Source organism: Anopheles merus, chromosome 3L (genome assembly GCF_017562075.2).
Source record: "Anopheles merus strain MAF chromosome 3L, AmerM5.1, whole genome shotgun sequence".
In the NCBI taxonomy this organism is placed as follows: Eukaryota; Metazoa; Arthropoda; class Insecta; order Diptera; family Culicidae; genus Anopheles; species Anopheles merus.
This window is the reverse complement of record NC_054085.1, coordinates 31,456,497-31,474,454: the sequence shown is the minus strand read 5'-3', so window position 1 is coordinate 31,474,454 and position 17,958 is coordinate 31,456,497. Positions and strand designations below refer to the sequence as shown.

At 47.7% G+C, this 17,958-nt stretch overlaps 2 protein-coding genes across 10 annotated transcripts in view; one reads left to right on the top strand and one right to left on the bottom strand.

The window, feature by feature from the left end:
* Positions 1 to 58: 58 nt before the first annotated feature.
* On the bottom strand, positions 59 to 5,286 carry LOC121600019 (Fanconi anemia group D2 protein homolog). Its single transcript, XM_041928267.1, has 3 exons — positions 3,367 to 5,286; positions 2,266 to 3,287; positions 59 to 2,201 (listed from the first exon to the last, which is right to left on the bottom strand). The coding sequence occupies exons 1-3, from the start codon at positions 5,177 to 5,179 to the stop codon at positions 279 to 281; spliced, it is 4,758 nt and encodes a 1,585-aa protein (XP_041784201.1). The 5' UTR covers positions 5,180 to 5,286; the 3' UTR covers positions 59 to 278.
* A 1,063-nt stretch (positions 5,287 to 6,349) lies between these two features.
* Positions 6,350 to 17,958, top strand: part of LOC121598973 (growth factor receptor-bound protein 2) — a 36,776-nt gene continuing 25,167 nt past the window's right edge. Inside the window, exons 1-2 of one of the 9 annotated variants that reach the window (XM_041926365.1) lie at positions 6,350 to 6,473; positions 15,938 to 16,870. In XM_041926365.1, coding sequence (XP_041782299.1) covers positions 16,793 to 16,870 — 78 coding nt within the window. In that variant the 5' untranslated portion in view covers positions 6,350 to 6,473; positions 15,938 to 16,792. The other 8 variants (XM_041926368.1, XM_041926370.1, XM_041926373.1 and 5 more) reach the window with 8 other exon arrangements.

Sequence of the window (17,958 nt, the reverse complement as noted above, 5' to 3'; positions counted from 1 at the left end):
TGACCATGTCATCACGATCTGTTAAGCAGTGAGGTCACGAAAGAAGAAGAATTTTAAAGTTTGTCATTTGTGAGTAAATTGTTTTTATATAAAAAAATATTCCGTAAAAATATATTAGAAAAAGTCTTATCCGAGAACAAGTTCTTAAGTTCAAACACAATAAATGTGATGGGTGAATGCTTTAGGTACATATTTCCACTCTGAACCCTCCCTCTTCTGTTAAAAAAAAAAAAACATATCAAATACGTTCTTACTACTGCTTACATTATTTTCCTCCCTCAAAAGCACTTGCTCTGCGATGACGATTTCGACACACTGCCAACCCGCTGATTGGAGGACGAAGACGCCTTGGAAGAGCCCCCGGCATTATCCCGACCCCCGTCATCGCTCAGATCATCCGCAATGTCCGACACATCTTGCAGCGCCACCCCATTCGTCCCATCCCCACCATCCCCCTCGCCCTCTTCTTCATCCTCCGAATCTGGCTGCGGCAGCTGCGAAGCGATCAGCTCTCCCTGCATATCCTTGTTCTTCAAGTTGCCCATCCAAAACACGGCCGAGCAGCGGTTTGCCACCAGTGCCGCCTTCACGCGATAAACCAACGTTTCGACCGACTCGCGCACGAACGGAATCTGGGCCAGGGCACCGGCCGACGAACCGGCCCCCTTGGCCACCTTCGTCTGGCAGCAGACGTTGTGCAGGTACCGGGTGGTGGTTTGCAGGGTGGACAGTAGACTCGACGCCCGTTCGGCCGAACAGCGCAGGATGGTTTCCAGTGCCGGCAGGCCACTCTTCAGGAAGAGCTTGATAAAGATTTGCGCAAAGCGTAGATACACGCCGAAGCTTCCGGCCTGTTGCGCACGCTTTACGACGGCCGTCAGTTCGCTCGTCGCTTCGCAAGCCGTTTCCCACAGCTCCAGTCGGCGGTTGGGACCACCACCACCACCACCACCACTGCCGCGGATGCGTATTTCATCCTGCAGCACACGCAAAAACGCTCTGCACAGGCCTTTGAACAGTTGCGCGTACTGGGCGCGCTTGAAGGAAGCGAACGTGCGCACCGTATCCGGTACGGTGGTGGTCGTAGCTTCTCCCTTTGCCTTACCACCCGCCGGCTTGGCAATCTTGTCATCGATGCTCACATCCTGGCGCATGTCCACGATGAGCTGCTTCACTTGTTTCAAGCTCACCGTCTCGATCAACCCGTCCAGGATGGTAGTGAAGTGGGCCGCCGCCTTACTGTCCGCCGTACGCATATCGGGAGCGATCAGTACGCTGCGCGTGAAGCGCGCGATCGACCGGGCAGAACTGGTCCGATCTCCGACACACTCGCCGATGGCACGCGCAAGCCGGTACAGCTGCGCCGCGATCGAAAGATCGCCGAAGCACGACTCGTGCACGATCAGCCCTTTCAGTAGCAGCTTCGCCAGCTCGGCCACGTGCAAATCGTCCCCGGGGGACGCACCGGCCTCCTGCTCGGTCAGTTGCTGCACCATCGAACGCAGCACACGCGCCAGCTCCACCCGTCCCCGCTGCTCGCGGAACCGTTTCCAGGGCAGCAGGGCCGTCGCCAGGCGCAAGCTCCACAGGTAGCAGGATTTCAGCGGCAGCAGCTCCTGCACCGAGGCGGGCTGCAGCCGGTTCGTCGCTTCCTGCAACCGGTGCTGTAGCATGGCCGTACGCTCCACAAACGCTTCCCACCGCTCCACCATGCAGCGCTGGTAGCGTCCTTCCACCTCGCTCGACTGCTCCAGCGCGGTCGTAACGTTCTCGAGCACGAACCGATACTCGGCCAGTGCGAGGTGCGTTCCGCGCTGCTCGGGCAGCTCCAGCACGCGGGCGGGCACCAGCTCCACCGTGAACAGGCGCACCAGCTCCGGATCCATCCGGCGCAGGGCGTACGAGCAGCGAAGCAGTAGGCTTTGCTCGTTGAGCTGTCCCACCGTGGCGGGGGCCGTCGCTGCGGCCGTTTGCGTGCTGAGGGGTGCATCGAGATTGACGGTTCGGTCGTGGGCTCCCGCTTTCGGGCGGCCGCGGGTGGAGGATGATTCGAGGGGCTTCAGCTTTTTGGTGGCCGCTGCCGGAGGATCCATAAAGTCGGACGCCAGCGGTGGAATGTACTCGCTGTCCGCGACCATACGCTCCAGCATGCGGCCGAGCCGGTGCTCTAGGGTCACGAGCTCGTGCAATCGTTCGAGGACCTAAAATGGAGAAAAATAATTGATTAATTCCTAATTAATAAGCGTTTTATGATGTAAAAAGTACCTTCTTTCGAATCGAAGCATCGTCCTGTCCTACGAACGCACTCACACACTCCCGGAACCAGTTGCTCAGGTGGAAGTAAATGTCCAGCAGCAGCGTGCACGTCGTCTCGTCGTACGTATCGACCGAAAACCGACGTTCCTCCTCCTCCCCCACTCCATAAAACTCCGGCACCACCACCATACACCCGAGCAGTGCATTGATCGACTCCAGTACACCCCCGTACCGGACAAAGTGCAGCGAACGCATCAGCCTAAAGATTGGCGCCAGATAGCAAATGGCCGTATGACGGCTCCCGGCATGCCCCAACACACTCCCACCCACGTTGACCGCAATGGTGGCCGCTTCCGTGTTGGCCGCTTCCTCCTCCGCCTCGTTTATGCACAGCTTGCGGGCGAGCAGTATCCCTCCCGGTCCGGTCGCGTCCCGCGACGGCAACGGTGTGTCACTTTCCACCAGAAACGTGCCCTGAAACTCCATCGTGATCGTATCGGACAGCCACATGATGAACGTTTTCTCCCACACCGGGGCAGCCTTAGGCCGGGGTTGAGCCAGCATACCCGCCAGCTCATCGTAGCAGATGGCGAGCAGATCCGGCGACTGGTTGGTGGAAAGGAACAGAGTGCTCACGAGATTGGCAAGCGTGCGGCCAGTTGCGGACGGGATTTCGCTCACGGTGCCGATCGTCCGCTCGGAGTCGAAGCTCGAGCTGAGCTCGGCTGCATCGTCGGAGGCCGGCGCTAGCGAGAGATGGTACACCATCTGCACCAGCCCGATGATGCCCTTCCGCTTGGTGTCTTTGCTGTCGCACATTAGCTGCTTTTTGACGATAATTTCCAGATTATCGCGGATCGCCGCCAGCTCCGCATCGTCGTCGAGCGGACGGGGTGGAATGACGGCGGCGTAAATGACGCTGATCAGTGGACGGTACTGGCGGAGGGAGAGTTCCGGTGCGATGTCCAATATGCGCAGCAACAGTTCCGCGCTTCGCTCTATCTCTTTTGGGTGCGATTCGTGCAGTTTGCCTAAAAAAAAAAAAGACGACCCTAAATCATTTCATCTTTCGCTCTAATGCACCCAGAAGGCGGTGTTAAAAATACTCACGCAGCGCACCGATACATCGGCCGATCAGGAAATCGTTCCTGCTGGCCACATTCGCCGACGCCATTTCGCAGATAAATCCGACGATCTTGCTCAGCACCAGCCGGTTGTCGGTGGCCGCGCCCGACTGGTCCAGCGCAAACAGTGCACTCATGGCGGCGACGCCAAACTCGCACACGCGCTCGTGTCTCTCCCGCGTGCAGCACTCGATCAGCTGCAGAAACCCGTCCAGATGGGTTTGCAGCACCCGGCGGAAGCACCCGCCGACCAGCTGGTCCGTGTGCGCGTCGGTAAAGAACTGCTGCTCGATCTTGCGTATCGTTAGCTTGCGGATGCGCGGTGCCTTTACCTCGTTGATGGTGGTCGCGATCGTCAGCAGCAGCAAATCGATCGGCAGATGTTCCTCCGCCCCAGGCAGCTGCCGGATGACGGTGATCCAGGCGTCGTACAGCATGGCCGACGCGGATATTGCTTGGTAGATCGTGCGCAACACCTGCTCGGCACAGTCGTCCGCGGTGGATGCGGCCCAGGTGTCGGCCGCTTCGCCCGTATCGAGCAGGCGGCGCACTTCCCGCACTATGCCGGCAATGTTTTCCGCCGGCTCGGTACGATTAAACTTGAGCAGCATCTTCACGAGCGCTGGGTAGTAGCGCAGCGGGCACCCGTCGGCCGCATACTGGACCACCTTCCGGCGGAGCATTTCGAGCGTCTCCACGCTGAGACACATCCCCGTGAACACCTCCACGGTGGTCGGTGTGATCAGGTCCTGGGGGCGCGGGCGCAACTTGACCAACCGTGCGAGCGCATCGTCATGCTTGGACACGTCTATCACATCCTCCAGGCTGAAGATGATCTCGTCAAACACCACCGGCTGGCGGTTCGCTTTGCCCAGCAGCTCGAACACCTTCTCGAACACCAGCTCACCGTTCTGCACGTGATCGATGAACTTCAGCTGGGACAGCACAAACCCCACGATCGAGTCCTCCGCCCCATCGCCCTCCGGTGTGGCCATCGTGCCGAGCTCCTTGGACAGGTACGCAAACAGCAGCTCGATCAGCTTCAGCTGCAGAAAGTCCACCAGCAGAAACATCTTCATCAGGCTTTCCTGCACCGGCTTACGGACCGGCTGCATCGTACCGTCGTCGAGCGCCGTCGCATTCGGCACAACCTGGCAGCACTCCAGCAGCTTCAGGAAGTTGGTCCGGTCCTTCATCGTCGTCTGGATGCCGGCCAGGAACCGGTCCACGTTCGCCGGGTAGTCCGCGTTCGTGCGCAGGACGCTCTTCAGCTTGTGCATAAACACGATCGGTTCACACTTCAGCACCACCACACCGCCCGGCTCGTCCAGGCTGAGGCCGGCCATGAATAGCACACTTTCGTAGTAGTTCGTGGGGGGTCGACGGCCCGGTTTGACCACCTGCGAGCGCTGCAAATTGCTGCGCTGGGATAGATACCGTCGCTGGCTGGCTGCTTGCGAGGCCGGGACGGAGAATTGGCTGCCGAAGAAATCGTCCTCCTCGTTCGCATCGCCGGCCCGATCGTTACCGGCCATTGGGGCGTGCCGGCGCCGCTTGGCCTGTGAGAATATTTCGTTCATTCGGGAACGAGTAGGTGCCGCGTTTACAGGAACTTTCACGTATCCTGGTGGTTTGTGGTCGCCGGTGGTGGAATTGCGCGCAAAGGTTGTTTTTAAACTTTTGGTGGGATTTAAATGTTTGACAGCAGTTGGTGGCAACTTGAGCAGGGTTCGTCGGTGCAGATGGTGAGGCAAGCATTTTAACCTTCTCAACCGCAACCCAACCAACATCATGTTCATGCCCAACCAACAAAAACGGCATGTTTCGGTTGCACACACCAGACATTTAAAAAAATCCCCAAATCTACAAAAAAGCCACAAATCCACTAAACGACCACTAAACGGGTTCCAAACGACTCAAGCTCTTTAATTAAACGAAATATAGAAAGACTTCGTTTAGCAAACGGCGAACGACTCATGCATTCTAAAAATAGCAAACTAGTGGCACCATCTGTTGGTGGGATTACCAACCAGCAGAGCGCTTTCCTCGCTTTGAGTGCTTTTTCCTTCCCTCTGTACTGTTATATGGTTACGCATTGAAGTAATGCATCACTAGAACTAGAACGGCGATACGATTGTTTAAATACTAAACTCCAATGTGAACTATTTGTACAGAAGCAAGTGAGATTTGAATAATTGTCGATGGTGTTGATACCCGTTTATCTAACCACACGACCATTCATATTGATTTTTACTCGCAAAGTTAGAAGGCTATATAGATCATGATTAGATGAAGCTTGTCGAAACACATTGCAAGGAAAGGACAGCAATATAATGATGAGTTATAATACGCCATCTATTGAACGAACCAGTGAAGCTATGAAGCTTTTATTTTTTTCTATGGATATTTGATTTTTCAGTCGTTTAAGCTTAATCTGTGGCGCTTGGTCTCTTTGCATGGAGATTAGAATACTTTAACCGAAAATCCTGTTTGCCGAATAAAATCGATTTTTTCTATCAATTGTGAAGAAGCCTCAGCGTAGCCCTCTTCTTTGCTTGTATAAAACCCTACTTGACTAAGTCGCTGCCAGACACACCGAAAAACCACCGTAACGAAAAGTTTGGCAGGCGAAAAGTAACGCATGTTATGGTAAACAAACAAAGCGTGAGTTTTGTGTTCATCAATTTTGATGAAGTTTAACTTGTGTTAAATTGATGTTTTGCACTGCAGTAGCATGCTAACAGCAATTTCGTTAGGATTTCGCTCGCCAACATCGCTGCCTAATCGAATGAAATTTAAAGCAAATTGAATTCGCTTGTGAAATTTCTGTCTGTCTACAAGCGCCCGTCGTTGAAATTCTTCAAATGTTTTACATGGGCCGTCAATAACCAGCAGCCATTGACTGTCAAAACGGGTGCTGTCTGCTGAACGGTGCTGTCAAACTGCAACCGGTCCACGGTCCAACCTGCTCTGCACGCACTTCATCGAGAAAAGCGACAACGTTCTTGTCCCGCTCGCCTTTTTCGTGTGTGTGTCTCGATCGAGCCGTTTTACGTTTGCGTTGTGTTTTCCCCGACAGCGTTAGTTTTAACCGTGAGTGCAACCGTGAACCGAACTCGCTACCCGTGAATAAAAAAAAACCGTGTGCAATTGTGCGTGTAGAAGCCTCTGGCACAGTGCAGTATGCGAATCCCCTTAAAACAGTGACATCCCTTGCACATCTCACCCATCCCCCCGTCCTCTATCTCCAGTGACCCGAACACGCCGCACCGAACGTGAGGGAGGAGACACCGCAGATTCTTACCGTACTCTTCACCTTTTTCGGTGTCTTTTCTGTGGCAGCGGCAAGAAAAGGGTGGTCGTCGTCTACGTCCTCTGTGTCGGTGTGCGTGCGTGTGTGTGTTTGTGTGAGTGTGTGCGGTGGTTGATCTCGGGTGTACGGTTGTGTGTGCCGCAGATGAATTGTGCGTGTGGGTGCCATCGCCAGTGAAAGAGAAGTGCACTGATTCTGGTTTTTGTGTGTGGTGTTCTGTCTCCAACGCCCGCCGCTTGGGTTCCCTTCATCGACATTCTAACACACACATATAGAGGACACATTCACGCGCGCACACACACACACACACACATACACTCTCTTTCCGTCGCATTTGCAACCGGAAGATAATTTTAAATCCCAAAAAATTGGTTCAGTGCTCTGACAGTGATAGATACCGCACGGTTCCGCCGGTCTGTGGTAGCGGCGAAGGGGAATAAGTAGGCGGTGAGGGAAAGTCTCCCTCACTCCCCTCATCAACAAAACGTTGCTTGCAAGCACTCGTGGAAACGCTCAATGGTATACGCGAGGTTTTTTCCAATTGATGAAAACAAAAACCAGTTCAATAATTTCATGTTTAAAGCATATTTTTGTGCAATTTATTATAAAAAAAATGCATTTTAAAATCGCACACGCCGAATGTCAATGGGATGGTGTGCTTTATTTTATTTTTTTGTTCCAGCAATTTCGACGGTACACCGCGGTCCCGCTCTCGCTCGCTCTGTCTCTCTGTCTCTTTCTCTCTTCTACCTTGACAACCGACCGAAGAGAAACGCACACGAGCGAGAGAGCGAGCAAGAATGAGAGCGGTCGAACTGCACATGAACGTGCTTGTCTGGATAGGTGTGTGTGTGTGTGCGTGCGTACGGTTTCTGAGAAAAGGTCCACCATCATCATAGATGCGGCTTATTGATGGTATTTTTCAGTCCTTCCCTTTCCCAACCCACTCCCCCCCCCCCCCCCTTGTCCATAGTTTGGTGCGCGTTCTATCAGTATCGTTCCCTGCGGGGAAAACGGTGTATCCCAAAGGTACGCACGAGGCTTACGGGAGCATCCATGCACGGGATGACATTTTCCCCCTCTGTCTGTGTGTGTATGTGTATGAAAACAGTATAAGATATTTTTCTTCTCTATTTTGAACTGAAATGGACCGTTTTAGGGGGGGAATAAGCTTTTTTGGTAACTTTATTTACAAACCAAACTTTAAAATGTGCAACCAAAAATTGGAATGCAGTTTTGGCTCCCTCCCGTCGCTGGGCATGTATGCACAAGAATGCACATTTTCGAAAAGGGCCACCGAAACTGAAGTGAATTAACTCTGGGCGGCGGCGACGGCGGCGGCGGTGGTGGTATCCCTCCCGAGTTCTAAATATCTCGCTTTAGCCATCGCAGAGAACACACGCGCGCGCCCGGTCATATATGCACCTATGTGTGTGAGTATGTATGCAAGCGACAGATTCCTATATGTGGGTGCGTGCATGTGTGTGTGTTTTGTGCTGCACCAGAAATCACATTAAATATGCTTTAAGGCAGTAAGGCAACATACACACACCCGCCACCGCGCCACCGTTTATGTGCACGTCGCGACGGTCGCGACGATGATGATGCTGGTGGTTGTGTGGCGATGGTGATACGGTGGCGATGATGGATACGAACAAGCGGCTCACATGGCCTGCTATTCCTCGCGCAGTTTGCACGCAGCACTTTCAATCCCCCTAAATGGTTGTCATAGCAGGGATGGGATGGGAAAGGAAAGTAGAGAGCCCGAAATGGGTTGCGAGAGGAGTGAAGAAGCCCTTTACCCTTTTGCGCTCATAATTGCAAGTGCATCCTCTGTAGAATGCACCTCAAGGAGGGGTTGTTCGAGTGAGGGTGAAAAACAAAAAAATAATCCCGCATTTTTTTAATTTCCTCCCTCACCAAAATACTGCATTCCCTGCTGAAGAAGTTACGCATGGAGGGGTTGTGTGTGGTTTTTCGCTTTTTTGTTGATTTTTTTTCCTTCAACCGTGTACCCTTCAATTATGTTTGTCATACACAAACTTAACGTTCCGCCCCCGGGGTGCAGGAGGAGAGTACGAGCATGCTCCAGCGATTCATCTTTTTTCTTTTTGCAAGAATGAAAATTACAACCATCGCTTGTAACCCTTGTTGGCTTACAAGATTTGCCTTTTTATTCAAAGATCTGAAACGCAAATTGTACGCAAATGTATAAACAGAACCGCGCCATGTTCAATCGTTTTGAATAATCGATCTCCTATGATGTTGGCGGGGTGTATTTTTAAAACTTCTGTTCGTTCGCTCAATCAAAACCGCCAACAACAAACATGGAATGCTCAAGATACGAGACGGGATGGGCGAGACCTGGAGGACACACATGAGCTCTCTCGGCGGCTCGTTTCTTCCGAAGTTGAGATTTCTGTGTTGTGCAAATGTTTGTTTTTACAATACGTGCCACACACACACACACACACACACACACACACACACACACACACACATACGCTGCTTGCAGGAAGGCTTTTACACTTCTGGTCTCTGTCCGGAACCACATGTTGCCTCAGGACGGTGTTCGGTTTGCTATAAATAACTGATTGAATTGAGTTCTGCTGCAACTTTGGTGAGGATTCCTTTCCTCCCAATTACCCGTTCTGGTACCGGCTGGCTGGACTGTTTTGTTCGAAGTTTACACGACGTAACCATGCGTAATGCAAGTCAGTTAGTAGAGTAGAAGAAATTGGAAAATCGACTCAAACAACCTAAGAGTTCTTTAATAACTTTTTGCATTTTTTTTTATTTGCTTAAATGCAGTCCTTCTGCTAGTCCCGCAGTATTGTTCATCATACATATGGTTGGAATAAATTTAGGAAGCCAATGTCTTGGTTATGTGTACAACAGGCCAAGGCCTAACAACGTGCTCGTTCTAGGAAAACCTTCTTCAATCGCAGGAATAACTCTGCAGGGACGATATAGAAGTAGTTGGTACCACTTTTACAAATAGTTCTCGTCTTAGACATCTTAGACATGTGTGAAGTAAACATTTCCCGTAGTTATTCCATACATTGTAAATCTTTCAAGGTTAAATCTATTATCAGCGCACATTTACCTGACTAATGTCGTAGGTTTAATTATTTCGGTTGCTCTCAAGCAGATGTCTGTTTAGCTGATCGAGGCATGAAATTCGTAAATGATTCGCTGAATTGTTAAAACATACTTACAGCTCCTGTACACTATCGAGCTATAAAAATGTTTTCTGCTCGGTAATTTTGGTCTCAGGCCTTCAACAATATACTTAGAATGGATAGAATTTCCCTATTATCCATCGATATGGAACGATCGCATGATTGCTATGTGTCGTATGATTGATTGATGGTGATTAGGTGTTAATTTTCGCTGAAAGACATGGGACAGCATTATTACAATAAGGATTTGTATTACATTTGTAGAAATAGAAGGTTTTTTCTTCTTGTTCTTCGGCACAACTACAACAACTGTTGTCGGTCAAGGCCTGTCTGTACCAACAGTAGAGAGGGGGGGGGGGGGGGGGGGCTTGGCTTTCAGTGACTAATGATTTAGCAATCCTACAATCAATCCTACGTATGGGCACGCTCCATTTGGGGTTTGAACCCATGACAGGCATGTTGTTAAGCCGCACATGTTGACGACTGTACCACGAGATCAGACACCAGAATAGAAGTTAGCAACCCATAAAATAGTAATCTTGTTGCATTGATTAATAAAAGCATTAGAAGCTACCTAGTACACGTCAACGTATATTACAATTATCTATTTATAGACATTACTGCAATCCTTTTCAATAAACCCAAGGTGTAGTTTATTGTAAAAATAGACTAGAAATTGATAACAAACACATCTGCTCGAGCAAATTTCTATGTTGAGCTGCATTTTTGACAGCACTTTACAATGAAAATCTTGTCTTTCTAACACACAGCTAAGGGTGCGGTATCATTTTACCACTTTTCCATCGGCCGAATTGTCGAAGAAGAATCAAACAGTCTGCCCAACCAAACTTTTCCAATAACCTATGATTATTTCATTGTGAATGCGAGAAGTGACTCAACTGTATATGGCCCACCGCCAGCATTTCACACCAACACAATGCTTTTCACTTTGCACGCTCTCCCTTTGAACTCGCTGCCAAACCAGGGCATCCACCACCTACCTTCCCTACGTAACGTAAAAAATCGTCGAAAAATCGGCCTACCATTTTAAAACTTTTTCTGTTTTACTTGTGTGTTTTTTTTTAAATTTCTGTCACTGTGTGTGAGAGTAAGAGGAAGCGCTTCTGGTTGCTGTTGTTTGCTTCTTTTAGCTGTTGCAAAATTACTGCCGGGTGAAAACGCACCCAGCGTCTTCGTACTACCCCATGCTGTCCTCCGTATATTTTCGCTGCTTGGTTGGTTATTTTTAAAATCTGATTAGATTCTTTTAGCTTCGCTTTACACAGTGCGTGTTGCGCTCCCGCGAGCAAACGCATCTTCTTCTAACCTTTTAGTCACGCCGGGTTGGCCGGCTAACTCATGTTGAACGGGCCGAATGGGTATATTATAGAAAACATACACACACACACATACGTACAGATACACAAATACACACTATCGATCGTCTTGAAAGATCGCACGCTGCTAACAATGTAAAGGAGCAGTGTGGGTGCGCATGATGATCGCACGATGAGGTTTTCCCCGATTTTGTCGATTTTTTTTTCTCCTAATTTCATTATCTCTCCTTCACGAACTTTTCACACACAAACAGATGTGCAGAACAATTAACAAGGCAAATTTAGGGGATGAAAAAATTGAGAAAATTGCTCATTTTTAAACATTTTATGGTTTCAAATGTCGATTCGAAACGCAGCCATCTTTTGAAGCTTTTCCGATGATGATATCATTTTCTAGCACCCGGTCGAAATGGGGGAAATTTATTGGTAGAGATGAATAATATCTCTGCCACCCGTGCGTTGTACAATGTTGGTGTGTCGTTGTGGTGCTCTGTTTGGTGGGAGCAGTTTCTCTGCCCCACATGTGTAAACCTTTGCCATCGTTGTGGAGAGAAAAGTTGGTTCGGGGTTTAATTTTCTCAGAACCCTTTTTCTGTACGGAAAGCATCGCTGGTGTATATAATTTAATTTAATTGTTCGTACGATGTTACTCGCAGGCAGGTGTAGTAATTGTGCAGCTTTGGAGCGTATTTACCCGTCTGTAGGAATGCGTTTGAATGCGTTGTTGTTAGTTTTTACCCCCGTGGTTTTGTAATACGTCAGCAAATATTTAATTAGTTTAATGTTGAACGTACACTGTCAGCTGGTAGTTTTACTATGTTCGTAGTTTTATTTTGCTCAGCTTAAACCGGTGGCATTTACATTGGCATCTTCGAATCAGAGATAGGATTTAAATAATTTCTCGCTTACTTCTTCATCCGCATCCGTAATACTGGTCTGTTTCATCCTTCCCCTCAACTCACACAATTTCAGTTAGATGTTGTGCTGTAAATCTGGGTTTAGCACGAGATTGTGTTATTGTTGCAAATTTCGTTGCGTGCTGCTAAAAATAGCTAACTTTCGATTGTCCGAAGCCAAAGCACGATGCAGCCAAGCTGGGTGTAAATATTAGTAGGGGAAGACAGAGCAGCATTATGGCCCTTGAAAGTGAATTCTTTTCAAGAAAAACATTGTTACTTCAACTTTTTATCTAAGATAAATACTAAATTAATGATATGAATAATGAGTCACTAGCTGCAGTCGTATCACTGAAACAGTAAACTTGACTTAACATTCTAACTGTGAATCACATCTTAAATGTTAAGTTACTATATATATTTTTTATATACTTGAAAAGTTTCAATTTAGTGTTGTAGTTCTTATTGCTTCAATTTGTTCGAACAAAGCCCATCTAATTCCTTTCTATGATTGATTTATGTACCTGCGGCAGGATGCTCAGTCATGCGTGTGAGTCAGTCGCATTAGACTCCGTAAAATGACTCCAGTGAACTCCTGATGGGTCCGAACGAATCTGGATGACCCAGAACGACTCCGTTTGGAATTCAAACAAGTTAAATTACAAGTATAATTCTTAAAATCTGAAGTTAGACGACGAGTAGTCATCCGGACTAGATTGTAGTCGTCCTGAGTCATTGTTCAAAGCCATCTGTTGCCCCAGAGAACCTATCATACGGTCCGCTATCATATTGCAAAGGTTAAAATAATCTAAACTAATAACCTAAGCAGTAACGTCTAACTTGTAGTAGATAGTCCAAACGGCGAATTCATTGAAACGATAAACTCAATAACTGTCGCTCAATTTATCTTCGATGAAATTGTGGTTTTTCCCCTTCCAGTTTTCTATCTTACCCAAGATATGCAGCACAAAAACTACCTTCCACAACCGCTCTTGCTGTGTGTCACATTTATTTCTGTGTGCACAAATTAACAAACACGTGCGTGCTATTTATTGGTGTGGTTCTCGGAGGCGCAAAAGAGAAAGCGGGGAGGCTACGGATAAAGGATACGATTTTATTGTTTCCTATATAAAGGCCTTTCCTGTTTCTTCTGCTCCTTCAATGGAGAGGAAATTAAACGCACACACACAATACTGCCCTTGAGTGGGAGGTTATTGTTTCCGTTTTCCTGCCAACATCCAATTACCACCCCAAGACTGCCTCCTCCACCATCGCCATTTGCCAGTGCGTGTGTGTGTGTGTGTTTTGTAAGAAAAATGGACCAAACAACCATCTAACCACTCGCTGGAACCGTATATAGATAAACGCACATCGATCATTCGTATTGTGGGTGGGTGCGAGGTGTGCCGGGAGTGCCTCCTATCCGAGAATCCGCACCGGTACTATCAACGAAACAGCCACACGGCCAAAGGAAGGAAGGAGTGTTTGCAATAATTGACCTTCACGGCAGAAGGTGCCGGCAGTCAGATTTATTGTCAGATTATCGCAAACATTCTACGATCACCCGGCCAAACGCGAAACCGGGTACGAAAATCTTCCCATTACTCTAATCCCCTAGCGGTGAAGAGAAAGCAAAAACGAGTACGAGTGACCAGAAGCAAATTCCATTGCACGCAAATACTTGTCTTTTTTCATTTTCGGAAGTGAAAAATGTAGAAAATGGTACAGAAAAAAGAATAATTGGGAAAAGGCTCCCGACCGCGTAGATTATGGTGAAAGATGCTATTTTCTTCTAAATTCTCTTTCCATCTTCGATTTTTTTTTCTCCTTTAAATAAACCCCATGCTTGAAACTTCCACTCCTTTTCCAAACTGACCGCGGGAGCGCATGGCGGCGCTACGCTAGCAGTGAGAGTGAAACTGTCTATGTGCTCGTGTTGGTAGAATCGCCCGCTGATAAAGACTGCCCTGTACGTGAGCAGTACAGAACAACCCCAAGAGCAAAAAAAAAAGGTTTATGGATTTCCTGAGGGCAACACCCTCTCGCAGTCCTTGTGGGCGAGGAAAATGAGTATCTGAATGTGCGGGTTTGTGTGTGTGTGTTTGTTTGCTTGTGGGAGGGCACAGGCTGAAGTTCGGAGTTCAATGGAATGTGAAAAAAATGCAGGGTTTAAAAAAACGTGGAACCGAAAACGGGGAAACATTGTAACGAGTGGGTGATAACGAATGCAAAAATAAATATATAACTATCGCGTGCGAGATGCGATTGGGGCACGTCTCAAGGTTACTAGGAAGGGTGTTGGCACACGCTTGAAAATTTGCTTTCTAGAATTTCGTATTTTGAACTTTCAAGTTCAACTCAACGTGAGTTCGTTTGCTCTCTCTCTCTCTCTCTCTCTCGTTCACATATTATCGTTCACTATTATTAAATTACATTTTCTTCTTGGGTTTTGTCTTGTTTCTTTTTTGGTGTCACGTTTTACACTTCGTTACGTCTGTTTGATCATGTTTTATTTTACTTTTTTCTTTTCTTTGTTCCAATTTTATTTTATTTATTATTCTTCTACTCCAAATTATCTCTTCTTTTTTCTTTTTGATACGACTTTTCTTTATGATTGTCTCTCAACACTTCTTTTGGAGAAAATTTCCTCACACTTGATAATTGAAGATAAATTGACGATATTCTTATACCTCTTAAATTCATGCGCTTTTTATTTGAAAACGGTACATTTTTTTCAAGAATGTTTGATGTGATTAGAAATGCTTCTATCGTTACACATGTTTGTAGATGTATCAACCTTGTTCTACACTCAAAACACTCATTTGCGCGATTGAACGCGTCTACGGGAGCGCGTGTTCGGAAACCGTTCGCTCCTTTAATCCCTCTATAAACCTTGACGTTTCCACCTACAAAATCATCTCACCGGCGATTATCTCTCTCTCTCTCTCCAGCCGGTTTCCCATCATGAGTCTGTGTGTATGTGTGCGCGCGCGATCCGTGCACGTTTTCATTCATTTGCACGCGTGAGAACGAACGCAACGCGAGAGAGAGAGCGTGAGCGAGCCCACTGTACAGGCAGGCGCCACACCACATTCCGGTGTCGGTGGCCCTTGCACTGTGTATGGTTTGTTGTTTCCGATCCGTCACGGCAGATAGTACACGACCTGCTGCTGCTGCTGCTTGCCCACCCTTCTAGCCCGCGTATCACGCAAATTCTTACCGTAATCAGCAGTCAAAAGAGAGTTGTGGTAGAGGTGTATGTGCACGGGAGAGGGGGTCAAAAGGTGCCGATTAATGGTCTTTTACGTGTCGGAATTTCTACATCCGATAGCGGGGAAAGCAAATGCAAAAGCTCACGCGTTACAGGCGAGAGTAGTGTGTGTGTGTGTCTTCCATCAGGGAAGGAAGAGCGCAAGAACGTTCTAACGAGAGTACTACCAGTGACGTCATCGGGGAGTGATCTGACTTGGTTTCACCTGTCTGTCTGTGTGAGTGGGTCCGTCCCCTTGATAGTCGTGTTGCTTAGTAAGGCTTGTGTAAAGGGCAGCAACCGATAAAATACACTTTTGCTAGAACATTAGTAACATAAAAGTGGTCTGACAGCCGGAAACTAAAATTGTAATGGTAAAATGACGTCACACGCGCGCGCGCTCGTGTCGCACACACGCGCTGTTGGAGGTGTTATTTTAGCTTGTTTACTTAGTAGGGTGTGTGAGCGGCCGCCGCTCCGTCACGTCACGTACCATCACGGCACGTCGTGTCGTAGGTTGCCGCCGTGAAGAAGTAGATTTTATTTTACAACCCTGCTTTTCTTCTCTCTCCCATCTAGCTCTAAATGCCCCCAAATGTACAGTGCGTCCTCTAATGTGTGATGTCAGTCCTTGCTGCTGCGTGTGTCATCGTCGCCCCGTAATTGCCGTGCAGTTGGTGGAAAAGAAAGATAATATTTAAAAATAAGTTATCATAGTCAAAAGCGGGCGAGCTGGTGCAATTCGTCAGTGTTTGCGTGTGTGTGTGTATGTTTGTATCCGCTTACAGGCACGTGTGGTTGTGTGGAGAAGCGTGCACGTTTTTTAAATTAAAATATTACATGTAAAAAGGTGCAAAAAGAGGTGGTGATTGCTTTTTAAAAGGCAAAGAAAGTAGTGCGTTCAGTGAAAGAATGCATTTACTGTGCTAGGAGGTTTGCTGCTCGTGTGCGTTTTTGTGTGTGTGTAAGTGTCTGTACATGAATGTTTGTTAAGAAATAGTGCGTGAATCCTGTTCTGGTTGGGTGCCCGCCTCCCCGGTGCGCCTCCATGAAGCGAAGGTGATCCGATAAGAGTGTGTGTGTGTGTGTGTGTGTCTGTGTATATTCCCCTTTGGCTTGCTGCAAAGTGAGGCTCCAATTTGGTGATAGCAAAACGCCGTAAGCTTTACGCCAACCGCCACCGTATCGCGGTACACTAATACGGCCCAACGATCAGCAGCACCCATCGCAACATCATCGCCTCGCAGGCCTCACGGTAGCGTTTCGACATCGCTACAATTGTTGTTTGTTTGTTTGGTGATCGAACCGGGGAAAGCAGATAAGCAAGAGTGCGTTTCCCCCTGTCGGAATCGCCCTTCGGAAAGCGTTCAGCAGGGACGGCTGCGCCAAGATTCACTTACAACCTAGTAGGAGGACACACGGAAACCCACAAACATGGAAGCGGTTGCAAAGCACGACTTTAACGCCACAGCGGATGATGAGCTGAGCTTCAGAAAGAGCCAGGTTTTAAAGGTGAGTAAAGGTTCGACTGTCAATCGTATCATGGTAGCTAAAGAATATGTACATAAAATGTAAATCAACAGCTTCACTACTCAGTATTACCAAAAACTGTAAGATGTACGGTTGTTTTTGTGGTAGCTATTGGTATAAGCGTCTTACGATACTTTACGACGAAGCCGGCGCTAACAGACTGGTTATAAATTGGTTTATTGCAGCTTACTGTCATCATTAATATATTATTACCATTTTTAACATTTTAACGCCAATTGATTTGCTACTATTGTTCTATTTTGTTCATGAAATGATTCATACACAATGCTAATGTGATTTTGCAGCTCGAAGCGCTTTGTAGTATCAGTAGCTGTTTTAACCTGGCTTATCCGAGATGAGTTGATAGTGTATGGATTTGCGTGAAAGCTTCTTACAAGGTCGGACATGGTTCAATCCCCATTTCCAATGGTTTGTGTGCGGACTAAGTAATAAGGATTTCTGTCGAGACAGGGTGTGTGTGTAGGGGTTAGTTTTTGGGATTCTCGAGTATTCTTGTGAGCGAGTAACAAAAAAGGAAAGAATAGAAAGAAGACGATTGTTGCATGGAAATTGTTGAGCAAGTGGAATTGGCAGCCCAAAACTTTGACGCTTTTTCGTGTTTAAAAATGAGACGGATGCTTCCAATGGCGGATTATATCAGACAGAGAGGCAATCGTAATCATGTTTATATATACCAAATAACTAGATAAATCTATCTTTGCTGTCGAAAGCATCCAAGCATGTGCGAACATAGAACCATATACGTTCTTTACTGGAGTCCGCCTGTCTACCATTGGGGGCTAAGTGGTCCGTATGCCTTCTAAGACCATTATTCAATCATTTCAGATTCATCATTATCTACGAAATGATGCATTGAATCAATTGTGTATGCCATAGCTCGGTCGAATGTTTTTTTTAAATATAAATTTCCCTTCCAAACAAAAGAAACGGCGGTCTTAGGACTTTCCGCCCGAGCCGGTTTCTTCCGCTCCACGTCCGACGAGGAGAAATCCGTATCTCAGAGCTGAGAAAACACATGACTCATCGTTTTGCTATGCCTCATGGGCCTC

Excerpts from the sequence above, each read along its gene's own strand:
- LOC121600019 (XM_041928267.1), bottom strand. The coding sequence starts at position 5,179 with ATGAACATGATGTTGGTTGGGTTGCGGTTGAGAAGGTTAAAATGCTTG. Across the intron at positions 3,288-3,366 it reads CCGATGTATCGGTGCGCTGC|GCAAACTGCACGAATCGCAC; the intron begins GTGAGTATTTTT and ends TTTTTTTTTTAG. Across the intron at positions 2,202-2,265 it reads ATGCTTCGATTCGAAAGAAG|GTCCTCGAACGATTGCACGA; the intron begins GTACTTTTTACA and ends TCTCCATTTTAG.